We start from the raw sequence: 20,880 nt of genomic DNA, 5'->3' as shown, positions 1-20,880 counted from the left end.
CAATAACATTTAAAATTATCCTTAATAGACAATACAGGATAAGTGCATAATAAGCCCTCAGACTCCAGGATATGGGACAGCATCTGCCAAACTATTAAAATCATACTTCCAAACTCTCAAATAGGTTCAGAGGAATACTATGGTCAATAGTATAAAAAATTTCCAGGAAATTAAGAACTACATGTTCCTTATCCCACCAGAGGTCCTCCACTAGAAAAATCAATGCTGCCTTACTATTATATCCAGGGCTGAAATTCAACTAATCTGAGTCACCCTGGCCCAACCAAAAATGGAAAGGTTGAAGGCCAGCCAGAAATTGTCCAACACCATTTAATCTAGTGTTGGCTTCCTGTTGATGCATTGCATGTGCCTGTGCTCATTTCTTCCTTCCCTTTTCAGCCCTTCAAGATGGCTCAGCTACCAAAAAAGCACCAATAGTTGCACTTCTGTATCTGGAAGGGAAAAAAAAACAAGTTGAATTTATTGGAACTCTGGAGCCACATAGTGATGAGCAAACCAAAGCAAAATGTCCAGCACTAAAATTGAAGAAACCCAGAAGGAAAAGCCAGAGTTTGCTGCAAAGGACGCAACAGGAAAAGAAGAAACAGCTTGGAAAACTGGGTGGGTAGGTGAGAATCATCCTTCTTTCCTCAGGTTGGGAGTGAGACAAACACTCTTCTATGGAAGAAAAGAGAAAGCATTCCTTCTGCCATAGTGAAACACTGAAAACTTTGGCCTTTCAGGAAAAGGTAAAGGACAAAGGAAATTAGATAAAAAGCTAAACTCGATAGGAAAAAAGTGTAACAGCAACAGGATTACATAGAGATTTGAATTAAGGATCTATTGAGTTTAGTGACAAAGAAATATAGCCATTAGTGGTTAGAAATTTTTTGTAGAGAAATAAGAGTAGATTAATATGATAGATGGAAGTGGTTTTTAAACCTATAGTGACGATACAGAGGCTAAAGAAAATAGGTAAGGCAAGTTTAGTACTACAAGCATAGTTTTAGAAATACTGTATGTAGTGAAATGTAGCCTGTATTCCCTTCATTCCAGAAGGCACAGAGATGGTGAAGATAAAATGTTTGGTCAGGAGGGGAAAAAGAGGATAAAAGTCCTCCCTAGTGATTCCGAGAGTCCGTCTATAGTGATGCAAATTGTTGCTCTGATTTGGCAAGATTTCTTTCTATGGATAAGGAATAATAAAGAATACTATTCAGAAGTAACCGTGTGTGTTTTTCCTAGTTTGGAAGGGGGGCTCACATGTAGGATATTAGGAGTACTAGATAATAGGAATAAGGCATAGAAGTTAAGCAATATGCTAGGAGTGATATATTTAGATAATAACTCAAGAAATTTACAAGTTTATAATCCCCTTTTATAAAATAAATTTTCCTCCAGCCGATTCCAGGGCTTTTGTGTCTATCTGGGTTATGCACTATGATTCCAAAAAACCCCACAACAGAGCAATCTGATAGGATCATCATCACCTGCTCATTCCAGATGGTGATTAAGTCAATCTGCCCATTATAGCCTCAAGAATTTTTACAATTTCAAGAAACCAGAGAGTAATCTGAGCATGGATAGATATTTCCCCAACTTCTAATCATTTTACAAGTGTTCTGGGAAAAAGGACCTCAATAACTCAGATTAGGTTCATGGTTGTCATGGAGGCCATGGACTCCAGATTTATTTCAAATTCCATATCAAGCAAAGGCAGACTGAAATCTCCCAGGACAAGATATGGGTGCTTTAAAGTTTTTAAATGATCAAATGATATTTTTAGTTAAAAGAACTGTTTAAAAAAATTATGGAATCCTTGCTGCTCCCTGAACATGCCTGAAATATTTCATTATCCAAGTAGGTAGCATTATCAGTGCTAGCGAGTCTGTTTAGTGATTAAGGAGTTTTCATCATTTCTTCTGATTGCTAGTTGGTGCTAATGAATGTGCTCTGCTAGTCTTTTGTCTGTCCTACTTAATAGCTGTTACAGTCCTTATTCTGTATGCCGTAAATGACTCCTAGTTTTTTTTCTCCTAGGACTAGTAGGTCTTTTGGTTTCCTTAAGATGTTTGGCTTTAAAACATTGGACATAAATCTGACTCAAGCAATTAAGGTAATCTAATTATTCTTGCTCTCAAAAGAAGTTGCACACTTACTACTCTTTGCCACTTAATCATAAATATGGTTGAGAGTTCAGGAAAATAATATTATTCTATGATATTGGATATGATTGCCAGTTGGAGGGCGGACTAAAGTTAGAGCTTCAGGAAGCAAGTGTATTAACGATTCCTTTAATAAATGACTCAAAGCAGAAAATATCAACTTTATTGAATTTGTCTGTTAATTGTCTGAATATTGAGATACCCACTTTGGTTCATTTTAGTACTGCAATACACAGTGTAATTACATAAAATAAAAAAGGAAAACATAACAGAAGGCAATTCTTAATATATAAGAGCAGTAAAAAATGGCAAATGGAGTATATTTGTTTGCAGAGTGAAAATTAGCCAAATTTATATACTATATATCTTTATTATTATATATGGATATCAATATACTGTATATCAATACTTGACAAAAAATTTGAGTTATATGGAATATTCTGACATAAATGGTATAATAGTTGAAGGTATGATTGTAAATATTGAAATAAGCAACTTTAATAAAAATCCTCCTGCAAGCTTAATTCAGTGTGATAAGACTCTTAATGTCCTGACTTGAACTAACGCCTACGTCGATGATCATTCCTTCTGTTTCCACGTTCAAAAAACATGAAATCCTAAAATGTAAAAGAATAGGAAAAAATGTTAGTCAAAAAAACCTCAGACTAAAATCCTTGTTTATTCATATTTTACATCTGCTACTCCTGAATGAAGGTTACCTGAAGTTCCTGAAGTAACCTACAAACTCCTGAATGTATGAGAAGACTTTTGGAATATCTAATAACCTCTCCAGTGCAAACAGTGTCTCCTCTTATTACCAACCTCCGAAGATGATTGGTAGTGTAGAAGGTTACTGTCAGACTAAGTAGAACTAGAAATGCCTCACTCCTTATCACAATGTCACCACAGGTTATTCACAAAAGCAAAAAGCGAGGGTTAGTTGGTAATTCTCTAAAAGAGTTGAATCAAATGATGTTTTCTTGAGGACAGGTGAACTACTACCTCTTGCAATCTCCATCTTCACCCCATCTTCACCTTCCTGGAAACTTAATCAACCTAAAAGTATATGGATCTAACCTACATACTGTATACTCACCTAATAGGTGGTGGAGCTGATGTCATAAAAACATTTTTCTTAAGACCAACAGACTCTTATTGCCTCACAAGAGATTAAATCACACAGTCCTCGCTGCTATACCTCTACATTCAGTGCAGATTAAGGCAACTAGCTGCATAGCAAAATCTCAGATTAAATGGATGGTCTGAGCTGCTAGAGCTAAGGTTGCAGAGGCAAGATTTCTGTCTAAATTATAATCCTAGGCATACCAAGTTTCAATCTCCTATCCTACACCTCCTGTGTACTGCCACTAAAGAAAGTGGAGATGTTATTCATGGGCCATGCTAATTTGTCCAAAATTCTTTTTACTAGCTTCGTGAACCCATTGTTTTCAGAATTGTAATGTTTTAGGCCTAGACTTACCATAAGAAAGCAAGCCCCTGTTATGACTGCTTTCATATTAATATCAAGATCCATTGGAAAGCGGATCTGAAAAATGCTTGCATCTGTAGCAACCTCTCTTGCTAAACCAGTCCATTTTTTTACTATGTTTCCAATTGTAGATTTCCCATCTACAGTTTTCACCTGATTTTAAAAAGAACAAAAGAAAAAAGAACAGATTTTATTCTTTCTAAAATGTATTAAACATTTTAATATAAACATTATATTTAACAAATTATTACATCTTTTTTCCCAGTGTTTAAATTCCCCATACTGATATCTCAGATAGCAAGACAGTATCTCAAACAGTTAAATAAGAAATTTCAATATAAATAAATACTACATTCATTGAAAAGCATCATGTTACTTCAAGGTGATCAGCACAAGTCCTTTAGATTTATAAGTATTCTATACGTACATCTTTACGGAAGATTTTAATTACACTAATAAAAACAAATACAAACTATACTCAGAGAGAGAAAGGACAGTAAAAGAAAAAAGAAAAAGAAAAAAGAAAAAAAATGAAAGAAAGGGAAAGAGTGAAATAAAGAAACAGAAAAAAAACATAAAGAAGTGGCTTCTAATTTTCATCACAAGAATAAACAAGTTTGGTAGCTTTTCATCTTCTATAAGATTACAAACAGATATATCTTCTTCCTATAACCCATTTCTTGTCTATAAGCAAATACATAAAAGATCAAATTTTCAGCACTGGTATTAGCAAAAAAAATCTAAAATGTGTTGCCAGAATTTCATAAAAATGCTCTATTTTACCCTTAATGAAATAAACCAATTTTATATTTCTTCCTTTTATTTCTGAAAAATCTTAATCTTTAATTCATTCAATTACTGATATAGATTGATTTCTCTTGAATTCTTCATCTTATCACATAAGCTTCTTCAAGGCTTTAACAAGTCTCTTTTGTAAATCCAATGGAAAGACATTATCTATTCTAGGTCATTGTTTTGATTTATCAATTGCATTTCCCCTTTAATTTTTAAAACCTCTTTTACAACTTCTTTTGTATAACAAATAAAAAATTCTTATAAGGATCATTCTGTTGGCATGGCCATTTGTATTCCACTTTAAAAACAACTTTTTTGTCTTTTTCAATATTTCTAATTCCACTATTGGATTACTATGAGTCCACTCTGCATCAAGGAAAATTTTTATTTTTTTAAAATGTCATAGTGTTTTTGTCATTTTGTAAATCCCAATCCTAATCAGAACAAAAGGCAGTTTTTTTTCTTTTGGCCTGGTATATGTTTCAATTGAAATATATTCCTTTATTCTTTCCTATTTGGGATTACAACTGACAAGTGATAACAAAGTTATCTTTCAAAATAACTCACCAAATTAAGGAAATAAATGATAAAAGATTGAGAAAGCTGGAAAAATTTAAACTCATTTTATCACATAAACTATGACTGTTAACATGAATATATTACTTAAAATAGTAGCCCACGATCTCTGGGAATAAGCTGTTCCACTGGTTGATTGTCCTCACTGTCAGGAAGTTTCTTCTTAATTCCAGGTTGCTTCTCTCTTTGATCAGTTTCCAACCATTGTTTCTTGTCCTGCCCTCTGGTGCTTTGGTGAACAACCTGGCCCCCTCTGCCTTGTGACAGCCCCTCAGATACAGGAACTCTGCTATCATGTGTCCCCTATTTCTTCTTTTCTTTAGACTAGCCAAACCCAAGTCCCGTAGCTGTTCTTCGTATGTTTTAGTCTCCAGGCCTTTGATCACCTTCTCTGTTTTTTTTCCAAACTCTCAACATCTTTTTTGTGATATAGTGACCAAAATTGGCTGCAGTATTCCAGGTGTGGTCTTACTAGGGTTTTATAAAGCGGTAATAATACTTTGCGTGATCTTGATTCTATGCCTCCGTTTATACAACCCAGGACTGTATTAGCTTTTTTGGTTGCTGCTGCACACTGCTGGTTCATTTATAAGGATATAAAAGAAGATAAAAACTTAGAAAAAACAGAGCTTGATAAGAACATGAATTTCATCAAAAACAAAACTCAGTAATCTCATCTGTAACCTTCAGAATTGTTAATTGTCTCCACAATAAAAATATTCTGGAATAATTATTATAAGAAAAAGCCACAATTACAATTTAAACAGACAATCTAGAAATGATAAAAAATAAAAATAAGAATTTATACAGCCACCCTGAATTGCTTTGCAGAGTAAAATGGGTGGCATATAAAATTAATAAATTAGTGTATATAGTTCAAGTCCACGGCCTTATTAATAAATAGTAAATGGAGGATGTGTTTACCTCAAAATTAACATCCTGATAGAATTGGCAAGGCACACAAGATGCAGTAATTTTAAGAACATTTTCTCTGGCCTCATTCTGTAGAGTAAATCTTGGATGGCATGGATGCCACTTTTGTTTCACATATCCAATGATGTTACCTAGAGGTGCCTGTACTTCAAGCTAAAAGAGAGAGACAGAGGGGGAAATCTCAGTTATCTAGCACAAAAGTAAACAAACAAGATTTCATTCAGTCAGTCAAAATCAGTGCACCCTAATACTGAAGGTTAAAATAAGAAGACTTGAGGATCTTATTTGACAAAATTAATAGATGATAGAGACAAAACAGAAGTATACCTGAGAAGGTAAATTTCTTTCTTAGTCTTAAGTATCTTCCCATCCTTCCCTTCTAACCCCCAAAAAGGTTCTTGAGGTCTTGCCTTCCTGTAGTAGGAATATGTCTGTCTTCCAGTGCAATATAAAGAGGAGAGATGCTGAAACAAATTCTCAATATACACATACCAAATGATCTAAACTTAGTTTCCAAAGTACTTAGGAATTGTGCTTGGATGTTAATACTTTAGACCTGTTTACTCTCAAACCCTCATTCATGTATTGCAACTGCCATGCTGGAAGGCCACTTTAATATGTTTTTCCATAAGGATGAATGTATCCATTTGGATGATGTGATTTACATTTGGATACTTGGCAACTGTCTCATATTTATGATGGTTTCTGAGTCCCAGGGTCATGCGGTCACCTTTTGCAACCTTCTGATAAGCGAAGTCAGTGGCGAAGTCAGAATCACTTAACAACTGTGTTATTAATTTAACAACTGCAGTGATTCGCTTAACAAATGTGGCAAAAAGTTGTAAAATGGGACAAAGGTCACTTAACACATTTCTCACTTATCAAGATAGGTTTTGGGGTCAATTATGGTCTTAAGTCAAGGACAGGACAAATGGTTGTTGAATATTTTCTTGAAAACCTCCAGCAATGGAGCACCCACAACTCTGGAAAACAAGTTGTTTCACCGATTAATCATGTTTGCTATCAGGAAATCCCTCTGTTTTTCCTCCACCTCTCCATTGCATCTTGTCCTGGCCTTGGGTGCTATGGAAAATAAATCAATGCTCTTTTCCTTGGGATAGCCCTTCAAGATTTAGAAGACTGCTCTAATGTCTCCCCTAAGCCTTCTCTTCATTAGCTTAAACATACCTAGTTTGCTTAGCCATTCATCATACAATTTAACTTCCTGACCCTATCATCATCTTTGTTGCTCTTCTCTGCACTCTTTCTAAGCCCTCAACATCTTTTTTGTATCGTAGTGAACAGAACTGGATGCAGTATTCCAAATGTGGTCTCACTAGTGCAGTATAAAGTAGCTATCATTTCCTGTGATCTTGATGCTATTTTTCTGTTGAGGCAGCCTAGGACTGTGTTGGCTATTTTGGCAGTAGAAGCACATTGCTGACTGACTGACTGGCTCAAGGAATTTGATTATCTCACAAGTTTTATTTTAAAAACAGTTTTATTCTTTCTATGTTATGTTAATGTTAATATTTGTATGTGTCATACGTAGTCTGGTATAACAGGTACCCTTTTGCCTATTAGTTGATAGGAGAGTCATGCTTTAAGACAGAGGTCTCCAATCTTTCTGGGCACACGGCCCGGAGGGAAGGAGAGCAGCTCCCAAATTGGTGCACACGTGTGCATGCAAACGGGGCCACATGCACTGGTGCGGCACTAGCGGCCCCATTTGCGCATGCGGCATGTGCTGGTGCCATGCACATGCGCAAATGGTCGTGCACCCCACGGCAGCTAGCAGACCCATTTGTGCCCGTGCACATGCACAAACAGGGCCGCGGGTTCCACCGCAAGTGAGAATACATGCCCACCTGTGTGTGCACTGGTCAGCCATTTCCGCAGCCCACTGGCTAAGAGCCCACAGTTGGTCCTGGGCCGCGGCCCATAGGTTGCGGACCCCTGCTTTAAGGCAAAAGGGTTGCTTGGAGCAAGATAAATCTGTGTTCATGTGGAAATAAACTGAAGAGAGTTGTAACAATCACTTGAAAAGGATAATGTAGCTTCAGAACAAAAAACAGTCCTGCCCTTACACAATAGAAGGATCTGTTTATTACAGAGGCAATCATTAGTAGCTAAATTTAATTTTTCCACAAATGAAGGAGGGCACTAATTATTGCTTGGTAACAGAATACTATTTGTTTTCCTGATATTCTGCAATCTCCTTGCCTCACAATTATTTTCACATTTGGTGAAAGAGTATAACATTAACTACATCCCCATTCTGCAATGTCTTTCTTCTTGAAAATTTAACTATCTTCCCTGATGATAGGTTTCTGGTAATTCAAAAGCTTAAAAAGCTTTTGTAAATATTTATTTGCTCTATCTAGTTGTTAGAAAGCTTCCCAATTGAAACAAAGCTGTAAAATCAATCCTCTGAAATACTCAAAACATGTAACAAAAGACACGACTTGCCAAGTTGTTGGAAGTTGCACTAGAAGGAATTCACAACAACTGTTCTCTTGATGATAAGGAAACTGATTTAACCGAAAGAATCAAAAGTTGGGCACAGGAAAGAAAAAGCTGTTTACCTCTTGTAGGCAACAAATACAAGGACAACAGCAAATGGAGCAATGGCAATCCCTGGACAATTGCATGACTGGTTGGTTTGTACTGTCAAAGAGTTTTATGGTAAACGATCTCAAAGGGCCGTAACAGTTCAAGTTGAAGTCATCGTTTTCTTCAGCTGCAAAGTATACCCAATGCCCCATGGCATTTTTTATTTCATACTTATTACAAGTTTCCAAGCCACTTATCACTGAAAAAGAAGTAAAAGCATAACAATTAAGTGAATCTAAATGTTTATCATTAATATGACCTGAGAAAAAAAAGAGAAATCAGCTTCAGCCCCTAAAATGCAATTCCATTAACACATGACACAGTATTGCTTCATCCAATTACATCAGCCGGTTCTATCTGGTCAGGCAGGAAAGGTATATTGTGGATCCCATCAGTCAAAGAATTCTGACTGGCAGGGCCCTGGAAGAGCACCTTCTCTGCCATTGGGACACTTCCCCCCCATCAAGGTGAGACAGGCTCCCACTCTCCTAGCCTTTCAGAAAGGTGTGGAAACATGGTTCTGTGGGCTTGTTTGGGACACACAGAGGAGCATGCAGCCATGGGGCTGGTTTGTGCCCTGAAAGTCTTCCTCCTGTCTTTTAATTAATGTTAATATTGAATTTTAATCATCCTTGCCTCTCCTTAAATTTTATATACCATTTTTATGTTTTCATGTTTTTATCTGTACACCGTTCAGAATCCCTTAGTGAGGGAGATGGGTGGTTTCAAAATTTGATAAATAAAAATAAATTAAATTGCCATCCTTACTGCTCTCTCCTAGCACCTAACAAGTTTACATTCACACATTTATTTTTTTATTTATCACATTTTTATCCCATCTATCATACTTGCATGACTCTGGGCTATTTATAAATAAACTCTGTCTCCAATATAATCTTAAAAAGAATAAAGCCAGACATGACCAAGCAAAAACAATTTTGCCATACACCCTTCCCTAATTTTATGTCTAAATAATTGTAAGACTCCAAATAATTTAATGACTAAGTATTATTATGGATCATGTAGATAATGCACAGTCAATAAATATCAATGAATAAATATTTCAGATTTACAAAACTATATCTTTTCCTAATCCCCAATAATTATTGAAATAATAAAGCAGCATACATACTTTCCATGAGCTCAACCTGCTGTTCAATTATTATCTGATCAAGCTGTTGAAATCATAAAAAATAAAGAAATATTTACAAACATTAAATGACCAATTATCCTATGACTATAAATATTTTCAAAAGATTAATAACTCTGCCATTTTATTAGTGTTATTTATTCAGATTACGTAATACATGCTATAGCCAGGAAGAAATATTACTTATTTTGTTGGTGTTTTTTTCTTTCCCCAAACAAAGGATAGAATGGCAGCACATGTCAAAATATATTCAGTCCCTAATTGCTGTTCTGCATTCATTATATTTAAATAAATTCCTGAAGATACATATCAAAAATACTCAAAACTGCATGCATTCATGGAAGACCAAATGGTGTCAAAACCTGTTCTTTCCGAGTAACGATAGGATTTCAATACCCTGACTGGACCTATTTCCAGTGCTTGGCCTGAACATAATTTAACTTATCCTCTGAATTTTATACAATGCATCATCAAAAGAATTCTGTGCACTCTGAGCGATTTCAAGAATAATTATTGTGCCAAGAGATAATCTACAGTACCAATCTTTGCCAAAAGTGATAGTTTTTCCAGGTCTGCTATCAATTGGAATTGCTCTTCCACTTGCACAAAGGTTTAGATTGCTACCGTATTTCCCTTAAAGTAGACACTGTCTTATATTATTTTTGCCTTCAAAAGAGGCATTAGGTCTTAATTTTGGGGATGTCTTATATTTTTCGTGACACTTGCCTTGCCTCGCGGCAGCAGCACCAGCAACTCCATCCAGCAACTCACATGACTGCCGGCCCACTTCTGCTATGGCTGCTTGTGGCAGAAGGCCACGCAGCACATTGTGCCACTGCCCCACGAGCCCCCGCATCCACTTCAGCCCCCCCACCAGGCCATTCCTTGATCAGCGACCTTTCACTTTTCTCCTGAGCTGGATTGCCATGCTATGGTGGAAGATTTTGCGAGAAGTTAGAAGGTCTGACTGAACTTTTTTTAGTCCCACAAACTCTGTTTCCCTGCAGCAGAAGAGAAACGCTCCAGAGCTGGAAAGCAGGTTAGGAAAGAAATGCCTTCAGGAAGAGGAAGGAGCTGCGCCGGGAGGAGAAGTGGCAGGAAATGGGGCTGCCATTTCCAGAAGGGAGAAGGGAGATGTGGGGCAATGCAGGCAGCAAGCAATTGCTGTGCTCTGCTCTGCATCCCTGCACAGAGCTGCTGCGTTCTCCATTTTCTGCGAGACAGGCAACAAAGAGCTGGCGGAGACAGGCGGCCGGGAGAGTTGGCGGACGACAAAGAGGCAGTGGCTGCACCGGGGCAGGTGATCTGCAGGATGAAGCTTAAAGAAAGTCCCTCCAGCAGTGCACAGTGGCAGCGGAGCTGTTCATCGTCACTTCCCCCTGGCTCCAAAATGACGGAAGGGGACCGGGTCTACCTCGCCCATCCCATCCACCGTAGCATGGGAGTCCGGCTCGGGAGGGAAGTAAAAGGTCGCCGATCAAGGAATGGCCTGGCGGGGCTGAAGTAACAGTAAGCAGGTGTGGGCCATGTGGGGCAGCTCCACCCTTCCCCCACCTGCCTCGCCTCATTGTGGAAGCAGTGGTGCAATATGCCACATAGCCTCCTGCCCCATTGTGGCAGCGAGGTGGGACAGAGTGGGCAGGGTCCTAACCAGGGCTTATTTTTGGGTAGGGCTTATATTAGCTCCCCAAAAAAATTAGGGTAGATCTTAGTTTAGGGGAGGGCTTATTTTCGGGAAAACATGGTAGTTGTTTATGTTGCAACTGGCTGTACAACTGAGTAGGCAAATCTTACATTGCCCATGTGTACATACTTAAAAATGTTAATGAATGAACAAATAAATGAATATGAATGAATAAATAAATGAATATTATTTATTTTTATTGCTCAGGGGTGCAAAACCAACAAATGGCAATATAAAAGCAATCCATCACTGATTTATTTTAAAGTGAAGTGCCATGATCTGCCAAGCCCAAATGTGCTGTAGTTTGGAGAGACATGTTACTCTCAAAATCCATCAGCATGTTTTTGAACCTTAGACGATTGGGATCGACTTAATGATTTAAAGGAAGTAGTTGGCAATTTAATATAAAAAAATATTCTAAAAAACTGAAAATAGCACAGCAAAAATACTTGATGGTGAGAATTCTTTCAGAATGAATATAGATATTCTTTGACTTATGACCAAAATTGAGCTCAAAATTTCTGTTACTAAGTGAAACATTTGTTAAGTGAGTTTTGCTCCATTTTACAACTTCTCTGGCCATTGTTGTTAAGTGAATCCCTCCACTTATTAAGTTAGTGACATGAATCTAGCTTCCCCTGGGCTTTGCTTGTCAGAATTTCTCAAAAGGCGATCACATGATCCCTGGACACTGCAACTGTCATAAATGTGAGTCAGTTGCCAAACATCTGAATTTTGATCACGTGATCATGGGGATGCTGCAATGGTCGTAAGTGTGAAAAACGGTCATAAAGTCACTTTTTCTGTGCTGTTGTAACTTCAAACAGTCACTAAACAAACTATTGTAAATTAGGGACTGTCTATATGCTCCCTAGTTCAAAAATTAATTTAACATTTCACTGGTGACTACGGTATTTCTGGGATCCCATAATTCTTTGTAAAGGAACAAGAAAATAAACTGAAAATAAGAGTGATATACCTGGCTGAAATATTCCAGTCCACGAGGGCACTTGGGGATTTGAGGTGGTGGTGGCATCCAGATGATGGGTGGCGGTGCATTTACTTGAACTAAGAAAATTAAAGAGGATTTTAAAAAAAATAAACTTCAGACAACTCTTTTGAATTTCAGACTGCTGAAAGCCCTATTCTAGAAACCTGTAGTATCTGGATGTACTTTGGCATTTCATAAGTATCAATGAAGCACAGTATAATTCTACATTATGTACTGTTGATGCCAAGTTAACAATTAAATTAAAGTAGCTGCACTACTGGGAAAACATGTGCCTAGAATGAAGCACTCACCCTTTCATTTCAACAAAGGGCAAAATATCCACTAGAGGGTGCAAAGGACTTGGCTGATGAAATTTGAAAGGAACTGCAACAAATATTTTGACAAATGAGTGATACCTTATTGTTGTCATATGTATTGGAGATCTCCAAAAGATTGAACTCTTTAGGGTTTAAATTAAATATATATGCCATTAAGTTGAGTTCGATTTCTAGGGACTTCACAGATATAACTGTGACATTTACTTTACAGCAATATCAAAGTGGTTTCCCATTGCTTTCTTCCGTCTTGTTTTTTCTTTTTCTGTTTTTCCTTCCTTGTCTAGCAGACAACTCTAATATTACCATGTACAGTAGTGTCCCATTCACATGCTAACTAGGCATGACTCTGCTTAGCTTCAAGTGCAGATGAAATCAGCCAGGTAATGGCACCAGCTGGAACATTTGAAAATCACTCAGAGTTTAATTAATAGAGACATGCAGTGTTTTGGCTTCAATTCCCAAAAGATGTTTTGGAGTGTGAACATAGCACCTGTCTGCAATGCCTTAAAGCAATTACGTCTTTTCCTGGGATCACAATTCAGCTATTTTATAGAGATGCAGACAAGTGTAGTCATTGTGCCCCTGAGCCTTTCAACATACCATTCTATGATCCAGTTCAAAGCATTGCATAGTCCTACTGTGTACCACATTCAAAATGCTGTCTTCCAGAAGCACCTCTAAACCAGCTGTGCCTTGTTATATAATTGCATTAAAAACTATTCCTGTGCACAACTTATCTGGTAGCCTCTGCATAAGTACTATCTTCTCATGCACATAGAACAGCAAACAAGCAATTGCTTGAATGCTTCAAAAGGAGATACTTTGTCAAACTAATACTTTGGATAGCCCCCAATAAATGATTATATTATTTTTTTTCTAAAATATATTTAGTACAGAAAGGATTCTTTGAATTGAAGATTGATAAACATGCACTCTTTTATCACTTCCCTAAAGTAGTTATATTTTTTCTGGACTCACACAGTAGCTCCCAGTTCCAGGAAAAATGCATCTGAGATCAGCTTCTTACCATAGACCTGTACCTGTTCTGAAGCATCTTCTCATTCCCTATTGGTGTCAAACTTTCATTTTCCTAGGATCATATGGCTATTGCATGAATCCAGGAAAAGACTTGGCTTCTTAAATGGGGCCCTACAGCTATAACATCTGTGTCTACCCCTGCACCAAAGATCTGAAACACAGTCCACCTTTATTATTTGTGACTATACATTTTAAGCAAGAAGGTTTATTACTTCCTGGGGTGGAGATCAGGCACTCTTTATGTTTAAAGCTGTAGTCTAACATGGATCTATCAGGTAAAAATATATATATTTACATTTCTGAACAGATCAAGGGTCTGGCTAGGCCTTCTGGATGTTAGAAGTTGATGGAATATTTTGGAATATGTGATGGGTTTACTACCTTGTTGTTCTTTTTAATTTGTCCTAATTTGGTTTTGTTATTATACTGTTCCTATATGGTGCCCATTATCAGACATATAAAACTGAATCAAATAAATAAAATTTCCAATGCTGCAATTATACTTGGAATCATAACTAAATAACAAAAGCATTCATTCACCTAGGTCTCTTTAGAGCAAGAATTATCTCTCAGTTTATGGTCTTAAGGGATTGAAGTGACCTTAGAAAAAGCATGGAAATAAGAATATGTATTTATTTTATATAAACTACACTCTGTATGCTATGATTATTTACATCAATTACAATAGAATGAGACAATACAGTAATAGCATTATTATATACTTATATACTACTCCATAGTGCTTTAGAACACTCTCTGAGTGATTTACAATGTCAGCATATTGCCCCCAACAATCTGTTCCTCATTTTACCAACCAAGGAAGGATGAAATGCTGAGTGAACAATTTATAAAGTACAGGACAAATAATATACAACACCCCAATCCCTTCAATGACTTACAATTTTAAGGGTGTTTTTTAATTATTTGAAATAGAAACTGTTCTGTTACTTTATTTTTGTTAACTTACAAAATTCTGATCAGTGACTATAATAAAGATTTCTATTACCTGGAACGGCAGGCCCATACTGAGGATATTGGACTTGTGGAACTGAATAAGCTGGTCCTGAATATTCTGGAGGTGATGATGTGGGCTTAGTTTCATTTGCTGGAAGAGAAAGGAATGCAGATATGCAGTATTACATGTATGCCTTGCATAAATTACATAAATAAATTGCATTTTATGCCCTATTTTCCTAGAAGTGTATGTACAGTAGACTGAATTTTGCCAGTGTTTTAAGGATTATTTTGAATGAATCCATTCATGTTTATATATATGAAATCAAAATATACACATTACATGACCAAACATGTAAAATAAAATGCAAATGTTTATCAGTGAAAAATCTTATATGTAAATAGTTTTTTTTAAACATGCTAATCCATTGCATTATTCATACTACAGCTAGTCCTTGTTCAACTATGGCAGTTTGGACTGGCAACTCCACTGTTAAGTGATACACACATAAAGTGCAATGTCACATGACTGTGCCAACTTACAATGGCAGTTGCAGACATTCCAGTTGGTGTTGGAGGAATCCTGCATGGTCACAGCATCCTGCAGTCATAAGATTGCCATTTGCAACCCATCTGCTGCCTTTTCCATTGACTTTGCTTCTTGGAAGCTGTCACTGATGGTTAAAAATCGTGATCCTGTGACTGGGGGATGCTGTGACATTGTAATTGTGAGATGGCTGCCAAGCATGCAAATTGTGATCATATGACACTCGTGCTTAAACTATCTCAGGGAATGTACATACATATATATGTATTAGGAACAATTCAGTGATGGGATTCAAATATGTGAACAACCAATTCTCTGTGTGGATGCCGCTTCTGGAAGTCCATTCTGGGCCTGGGCAACAAAAAATTAGCTACCGGTTCTGCTGAACTGGTGCAAACCGGCTGAATCCTACCACTGGAGTAGTTACATATAAATGTCAAGTCAATAGGAGGATCTGGTTCGTTTTTGCTTTTATGGACCTTTTCTTAAGAAAATTGATTCAAAATCTGTTCATTGAGTAATTCATCAGGTAACAAAGTTATTTTTCTAGTCTGGAAACTGCCTCTGGAGACATCCCTGGCTTTACTAAAGAAATAAATTGTTGTTTATATTCATTTATAAACTTGAACACTTCCCATTCTCTCACACATATACAGACACACATACTGTATGTTACTTACACATTTCCATCATCTTTTATTTATTCTTATCTGAAAAACAAGACATTCCTTTTATAATGTAAACACATTGTTTCAGATTCTTCAATTTGCTTTTTAAGTTCATAGATAAAACTAAAGAGACTTGGTTGACCAAACTTAATGAAGAAATCAATATAGGCTTTCAAAAGATCCCAATAAGCTGTAAATAAAATTAAATATGATCTCTGAAAAAAATTCTAATGTGATATATTTTTAGTAAATATGGACATTGTTTAAAGGCACATTCCATTTCCAGTACAGTCTTCTGGGCTCCAAATTTTATACTTTCATGGAGAATCCAACAGTCTATTCCATGTTTCCTTGAATTTCACCACATTGCTAGTGTTTCAGAATTATCTTTCTTGAAAAAGTGATATTTTTGTGTATGCATGTTCCAACTCTAATTCCATTACAATACTGATTTTTCTAATCTAACAAATCACATAACCTTATTTCATACTAAAACAATATTTTGTTCTAGTTAGTTATCTTATAGCATAACAATAAACCGCAATAATGTACTATTGGTTCTTCCACATAAAAGACCATTAAGCTCTGTTAATTTCAAAATGTGTTTGAGATGCTCTGTGTTTCAAGACATTTTTCTAAATTGCATGGAAGTAGTTTTATTTTATTTTGCTCCAAATGATACATTTCCAAGACAAGATTTGGCTCATAATTTTAAAAAGGACATATCTTTCATGTAGTGTAATATGATGCAGAGAAACATTACTATCTGCAGAGTCACATTCTCTTTAAAAAAAAATGCAAAATACATGTTTAAGAACATAAGCATGAAAAAGGTACTATTTCCTGTGTATGCTTAAAAGTATAATTTAACTTGAAAGAGTCATGAAGAGTCACTTAACATTTATGTATTAAAGTCTCCTAAATTTGGATAACCTCTAGATGTGTTGGCTTCAGTTCCAAAAAATTAGCTATAAGGTTTGTGCAAAACATTCAAAAGAGGTGTTTTGCAACCACACATCTGGAATACTCTGAACCATTGATTTGGGAAAGATACCTGAATCAAGGTGGATTGCTCTAAAAAATTCTGTTTCCAAATTGTTCAATTTTACAGTAAATAAATATTAGCAATAAATAAGATTAGCCAGAGTAACTACATTGTTGTTGGTGGTGGTTTTTGTTTTGTTTTTTAGATTCTGTTTCTTGCCATGTTCTTCCTGGATGGATGGATGGATGGTTGGATAGATATTTTATTAATTGGTTAAACCTCTGGAAAAGCCACAGTATATTCTGAAGACAGCAAAGGCTCAGTAGCCCAGGTGCCAACAGGTGCCCTTAGGAAATGAGCAAACATTCTGAGTGTCAATAAGTCTGGCCTAAAAATGAAGAATAGTATTGTTACAAATGAGAATTCTCTCAGGTAGAAAGAGACCCTGATTACAAAAGCAGAATAGGGAGGCTGCAGTTGGAAGGCTGGGCTGTTCACCCATAAGTCTATCTCTGGAGCCCTTCATCTAATACTTATACTCAGTTTCAGAGTGCTGATTGAAAAGAATGAATCTGGATTGTTCTGGAAACTTCTAGAAGTACAGTTTCTGCGTCGATGTAGTGCAATGGTTTGCTGACCAGGACTTAATATATTATTAAGTATTAATAATATACAGATGGCCCCTCTGTCTCTGGTCACTTGTAGTCCTGGATGCAGGGTCATGAAACCCAATGTCCTAACCCACCCAAGAACATACAATCTCTTTAGGGAAACACCTGAATGGGAACATGTTTAGCTACTTCTGCTTTCTCCCTTCTTATCTACAGTGTACCAGACTTACTGGGTGAAATCTTTATCTTATGTGTGTCAGCTTTGCTAGATGGGTTGATTATGTAATTATACAGAATAAATACAAGGATTTCTTGTCATTCGTTGCTCCCCTCATTTAGAGGAGTCCGTCTCTATTCAGCTGAATAAAAACGTAAAACTTAAAGGCACCTTCTGGTTTCCTGTATTTCTTTATCAAGCAAAACCTCAGAACCTGCATATCAGGTTCTCAACCTTTTCTTCACCATGGACCACCTTTTGGGGCCATGGACCATGGGCATGACCCCCAAAATATAACTCAATATTTAAATCGTAACATTTCTTCAAGCTTTCGTGGACCCCCTGTGATTACATCACAGCACCCCAGAGATCCGCAGACTAAGAACCACTAATGTAAGGGTTTCAACATGTTGGTGAGAAAGATTAGCTTTCCCCCTTTGTCCTATTAATTAATTAGTAATTTCTATATCTGTTCAACTCAACCAAGTAATTCGAGATGTTGGCTATATATCCAATATTTGTAAAAGCAGGGGAAAATTTTCTGCTGTCTCTATTGAGAATTTAGAGGATTTTTTTCTGATAACAATTTTTAAATAACTGATTAGGTATTTAGTAACTATGTAGAACAGAGGTTCCCAACTTTTTGGGAACCAGGGACCGGTTCTGTGGAGAAAGGTTTTTCCACAGACCAGAGAGTGAGTGGTTTTGTGTGCATTCCGCAGATGGGGCTTTGCTTGTTTGTGCGGACCGGTTGCTGGCATGCCGCAGCCTGGTACTGGTCCATGGACTGGAGATTGGGGACCCCTGATGTTTTGGGGACCCCTGATGTTTTGTTTTTTTTTTAAAATGAAAATCTTCTGTAAGTTGGTTCCACAGTAATAATCAGTTTAGTGTTCCAGCCCACTTTCCCTTGTGGTCACAGGCTATAGTGCAGGGATCATGAGGTTGTTAATAGTTAACATATGTTTTGTTTTGAGAGAACACTGGTGGGTAATTTCATTCTTATCTATTATTATATTAGATACATTTTCTCTCTCTTTTTTAATCTTATTAGGCTACTTTGTGGAAATACATTATGTCTCTAGTTAATATGATCAGATAATGTACTGTATGGGACATTACTGCCTGGTAGTTGACAGTGGATACTATAGCTACAGATCTAGATTTGAACAACCAAATGTAATTTGAAGTCTCGATGGGTATGCATTTTCACTTTCGATGGATATACCTTTTCACTTTCAGCTAAATGTGTCTGTTCCTGAGATGCTATGTCAGTCACAAAGGCTGCCCCTCAATCCTGGGATAAAACAAGACTGTTCAAAACTTACAAACATTTAGCAACCATCTAAAGTTACAATGATATTTTAAAGTGACTTACCACTGGTCCTTTCACTTATGTTCACTGCAGAATCCCCATGGTCACATGATCAAAATTCGGACACTTGGCAACCCACATGTATTTACAATGGTTGCATTATCCTGAAGTCATATGACTGCCATTTGTGACCTTCTTAGACAACTTCCGACAATCAAGTCAATGGGAAATCAAATTCACTTAATGACTGCATTATTTACTTAACAGCTGCAGTAATTCACTTAAAAACTATAGCAAAAGAAATCATAAAAGCAGATGTGGCTCACTTAACAGCCACCTTGCTTAGCAATGAAAATTCTGGTCCCAGTTGAAGTGTAAATCAAGGACTACCTGTATTCCAAACAGTGCTATATGGGTGCTCATTCATGCTTCAAGTCACATTTACCCTTCAATTCTGAATCACTGAATAATTACAATCTGCATTTCAAACACTGCTGAAATCACTGGGGATTGAGATTTTTTTTTTTTGTAATTGAACTTAAATTATTAGTTTATTGAACTGGATAGGGGCCAATCTAAAGAGCTATGCCCTAGTGTCCCATATGTTGGCTTATAAGATATCTCTAGATGAGAAATCATTGATTGCATAGACAACACTAACATGCTTGACGTAAAAACTGAGCTTCATTTGTACATGAGGAATACTGGACAACATGTGCAAAAATTTATTAGTTCTGAGCTTAACATTAATAGGGAATGCTGTATATGCCACAAATACTTCTAATATGGTTAATGTAATCTAATTGCCATCCTATTAAAAAGCTTTATAAGAAATCAGATTTGATCAAACCATAATAGTTATTTGGAAGTCTGCAATTAGAAACATAAGAAAAGTTAAGTGTTTTCAAGAAAAGAGTAATGAATAAAATGAATTAGTGATAGAAAGCAGGTATGTTCTTTGCACCAGATGTAATAGATATAATGCACCAGAATGAAGATGGTCTAAACTTGTCAATGCACTGCAAGGCCTTCCTTATACAGAAGTTGTGTGCTGTATGGCACATCAGCTGCTTTTCCTGGAAAAGCGAATTTCAGAAGAGATAAGTGGAGCGAGACATGATGGGGCATGGGAGGCCCAAAGGTGTGGGTCCCAGCAGAGCAGGAAGCAGGTCCAAGGCCTGGGGGGACCCAGCTGGATGGGAAATGCACCCAAGGAGTAACTACAATGTCCTTGCTGTTTGTCATAAGGGCAGGCAAGTTGCCAAGTGGCCAAATTTTATTCATGTGAACCCAGGGGTATTGCAGGAGCCATAACTTCATGTATAGATCATAAGTCCCTTTGTTCAGCCATTGTAATTTTGAATCAACTAACGAATGGTAGCAATTCAAGGATTATCTGTACTGATTAAATATTATTTTGTCTAAGCATTTTTGTGGAATTGCCTTATTTAACTTATGTCTTAATTATTATTATTATTATTATTATTATTATTTTAATTTGTATACCGCCCTTCTCCCATAGGACTCAGGGCGGTTCACAGCATATTAAAAACAAATAATATACACAAAATACAAAAAATACAAAATACAAAAATACAAAAATACAAAAAATAAAAAATAAAAATAAACCCCGATAAAAGCCGAATTAAAACCAAATATTACCAGCTGTGTTTCCGATTAAAATACTTTTAAAATTATCCCTACCTAAAATCCTCCCTAGGTCAGGCCCGCTTGCTGGAAAAACCATGTCTTGAGGGCGCGGCGGAAAGTAAGGAGATCCGGAATCATCCGGATCTCGGGGGGTAGTTCAT

At 36.7% G+C, this 20,880-nt stretch overlaps 1 protein-coding gene across 1 annotated transcript in view; it reads right to left on the bottom strand.

Annotated features, from left to right (window-relative positions):
- Positions 1-2,306: 2,306 nt before the first annotated feature.
- LOC107295354 (phospholipid scramblase 1) overlaps positions 2,307-20,880 on the bottom strand; it is a 20,520-nt gene continuing 1,946 nt past the window's right edge. Inside the window, exons 2-9 of the mRNA XM_015824666.1 lie at positions 15,954-15,983; positions 14,779-14,877; positions 12,385-12,473; positions 9,704-9,746; positions 8,544-8,770; positions 5,950-6,111; positions 3,646-3,807; positions 2,307-2,782 (exon numbers count right to left, since the gene is read on the bottom strand). Of these exons, the coding sequence (XP_015680152.1) occupies positions 2,726-2,782; positions 3,646-3,807; positions 5,950-6,111; positions 8,544-8,770; positions 9,704-9,746; positions 12,385-12,473; positions 14,779-14,877; positions 15,954-15,966 (852 nt within the window). The 5' untranslated portion in view covers positions 15,967-15,983 and the 3' untranslated portion in view covers positions 2,307-2,725. The remainder of the gene's footprint in view (positions 2,783-3,645; positions 3,808-5,949; positions 6,112-8,543; positions 8,771-9,703; positions 9,747-12,384; positions 12,474-14,778; positions 14,878-15,953; positions 15,984-20,880) is intronic.

The sequence above is a fragment of the Protobothrops mucrosquamatus genome, unplaced genomic scaffold (assembly GCF_001527695.2).
Source record: "Protobothrops mucrosquamatus isolate PMUCROS unplaced genomic scaffold, P.Mucros_1.0 scaffold2317, whole genome shotgun sequence".
NCBI lineage: Eukaryota > Metazoa > Chordata > Lepidosauria > Squamata > Viperidae > Protobothrops > Protobothrops mucrosquamatus.
Note: the sequence above shows the minus strand (reverse complement) of the source record. Positions and strands in the feature narration are given on the sequence as shown.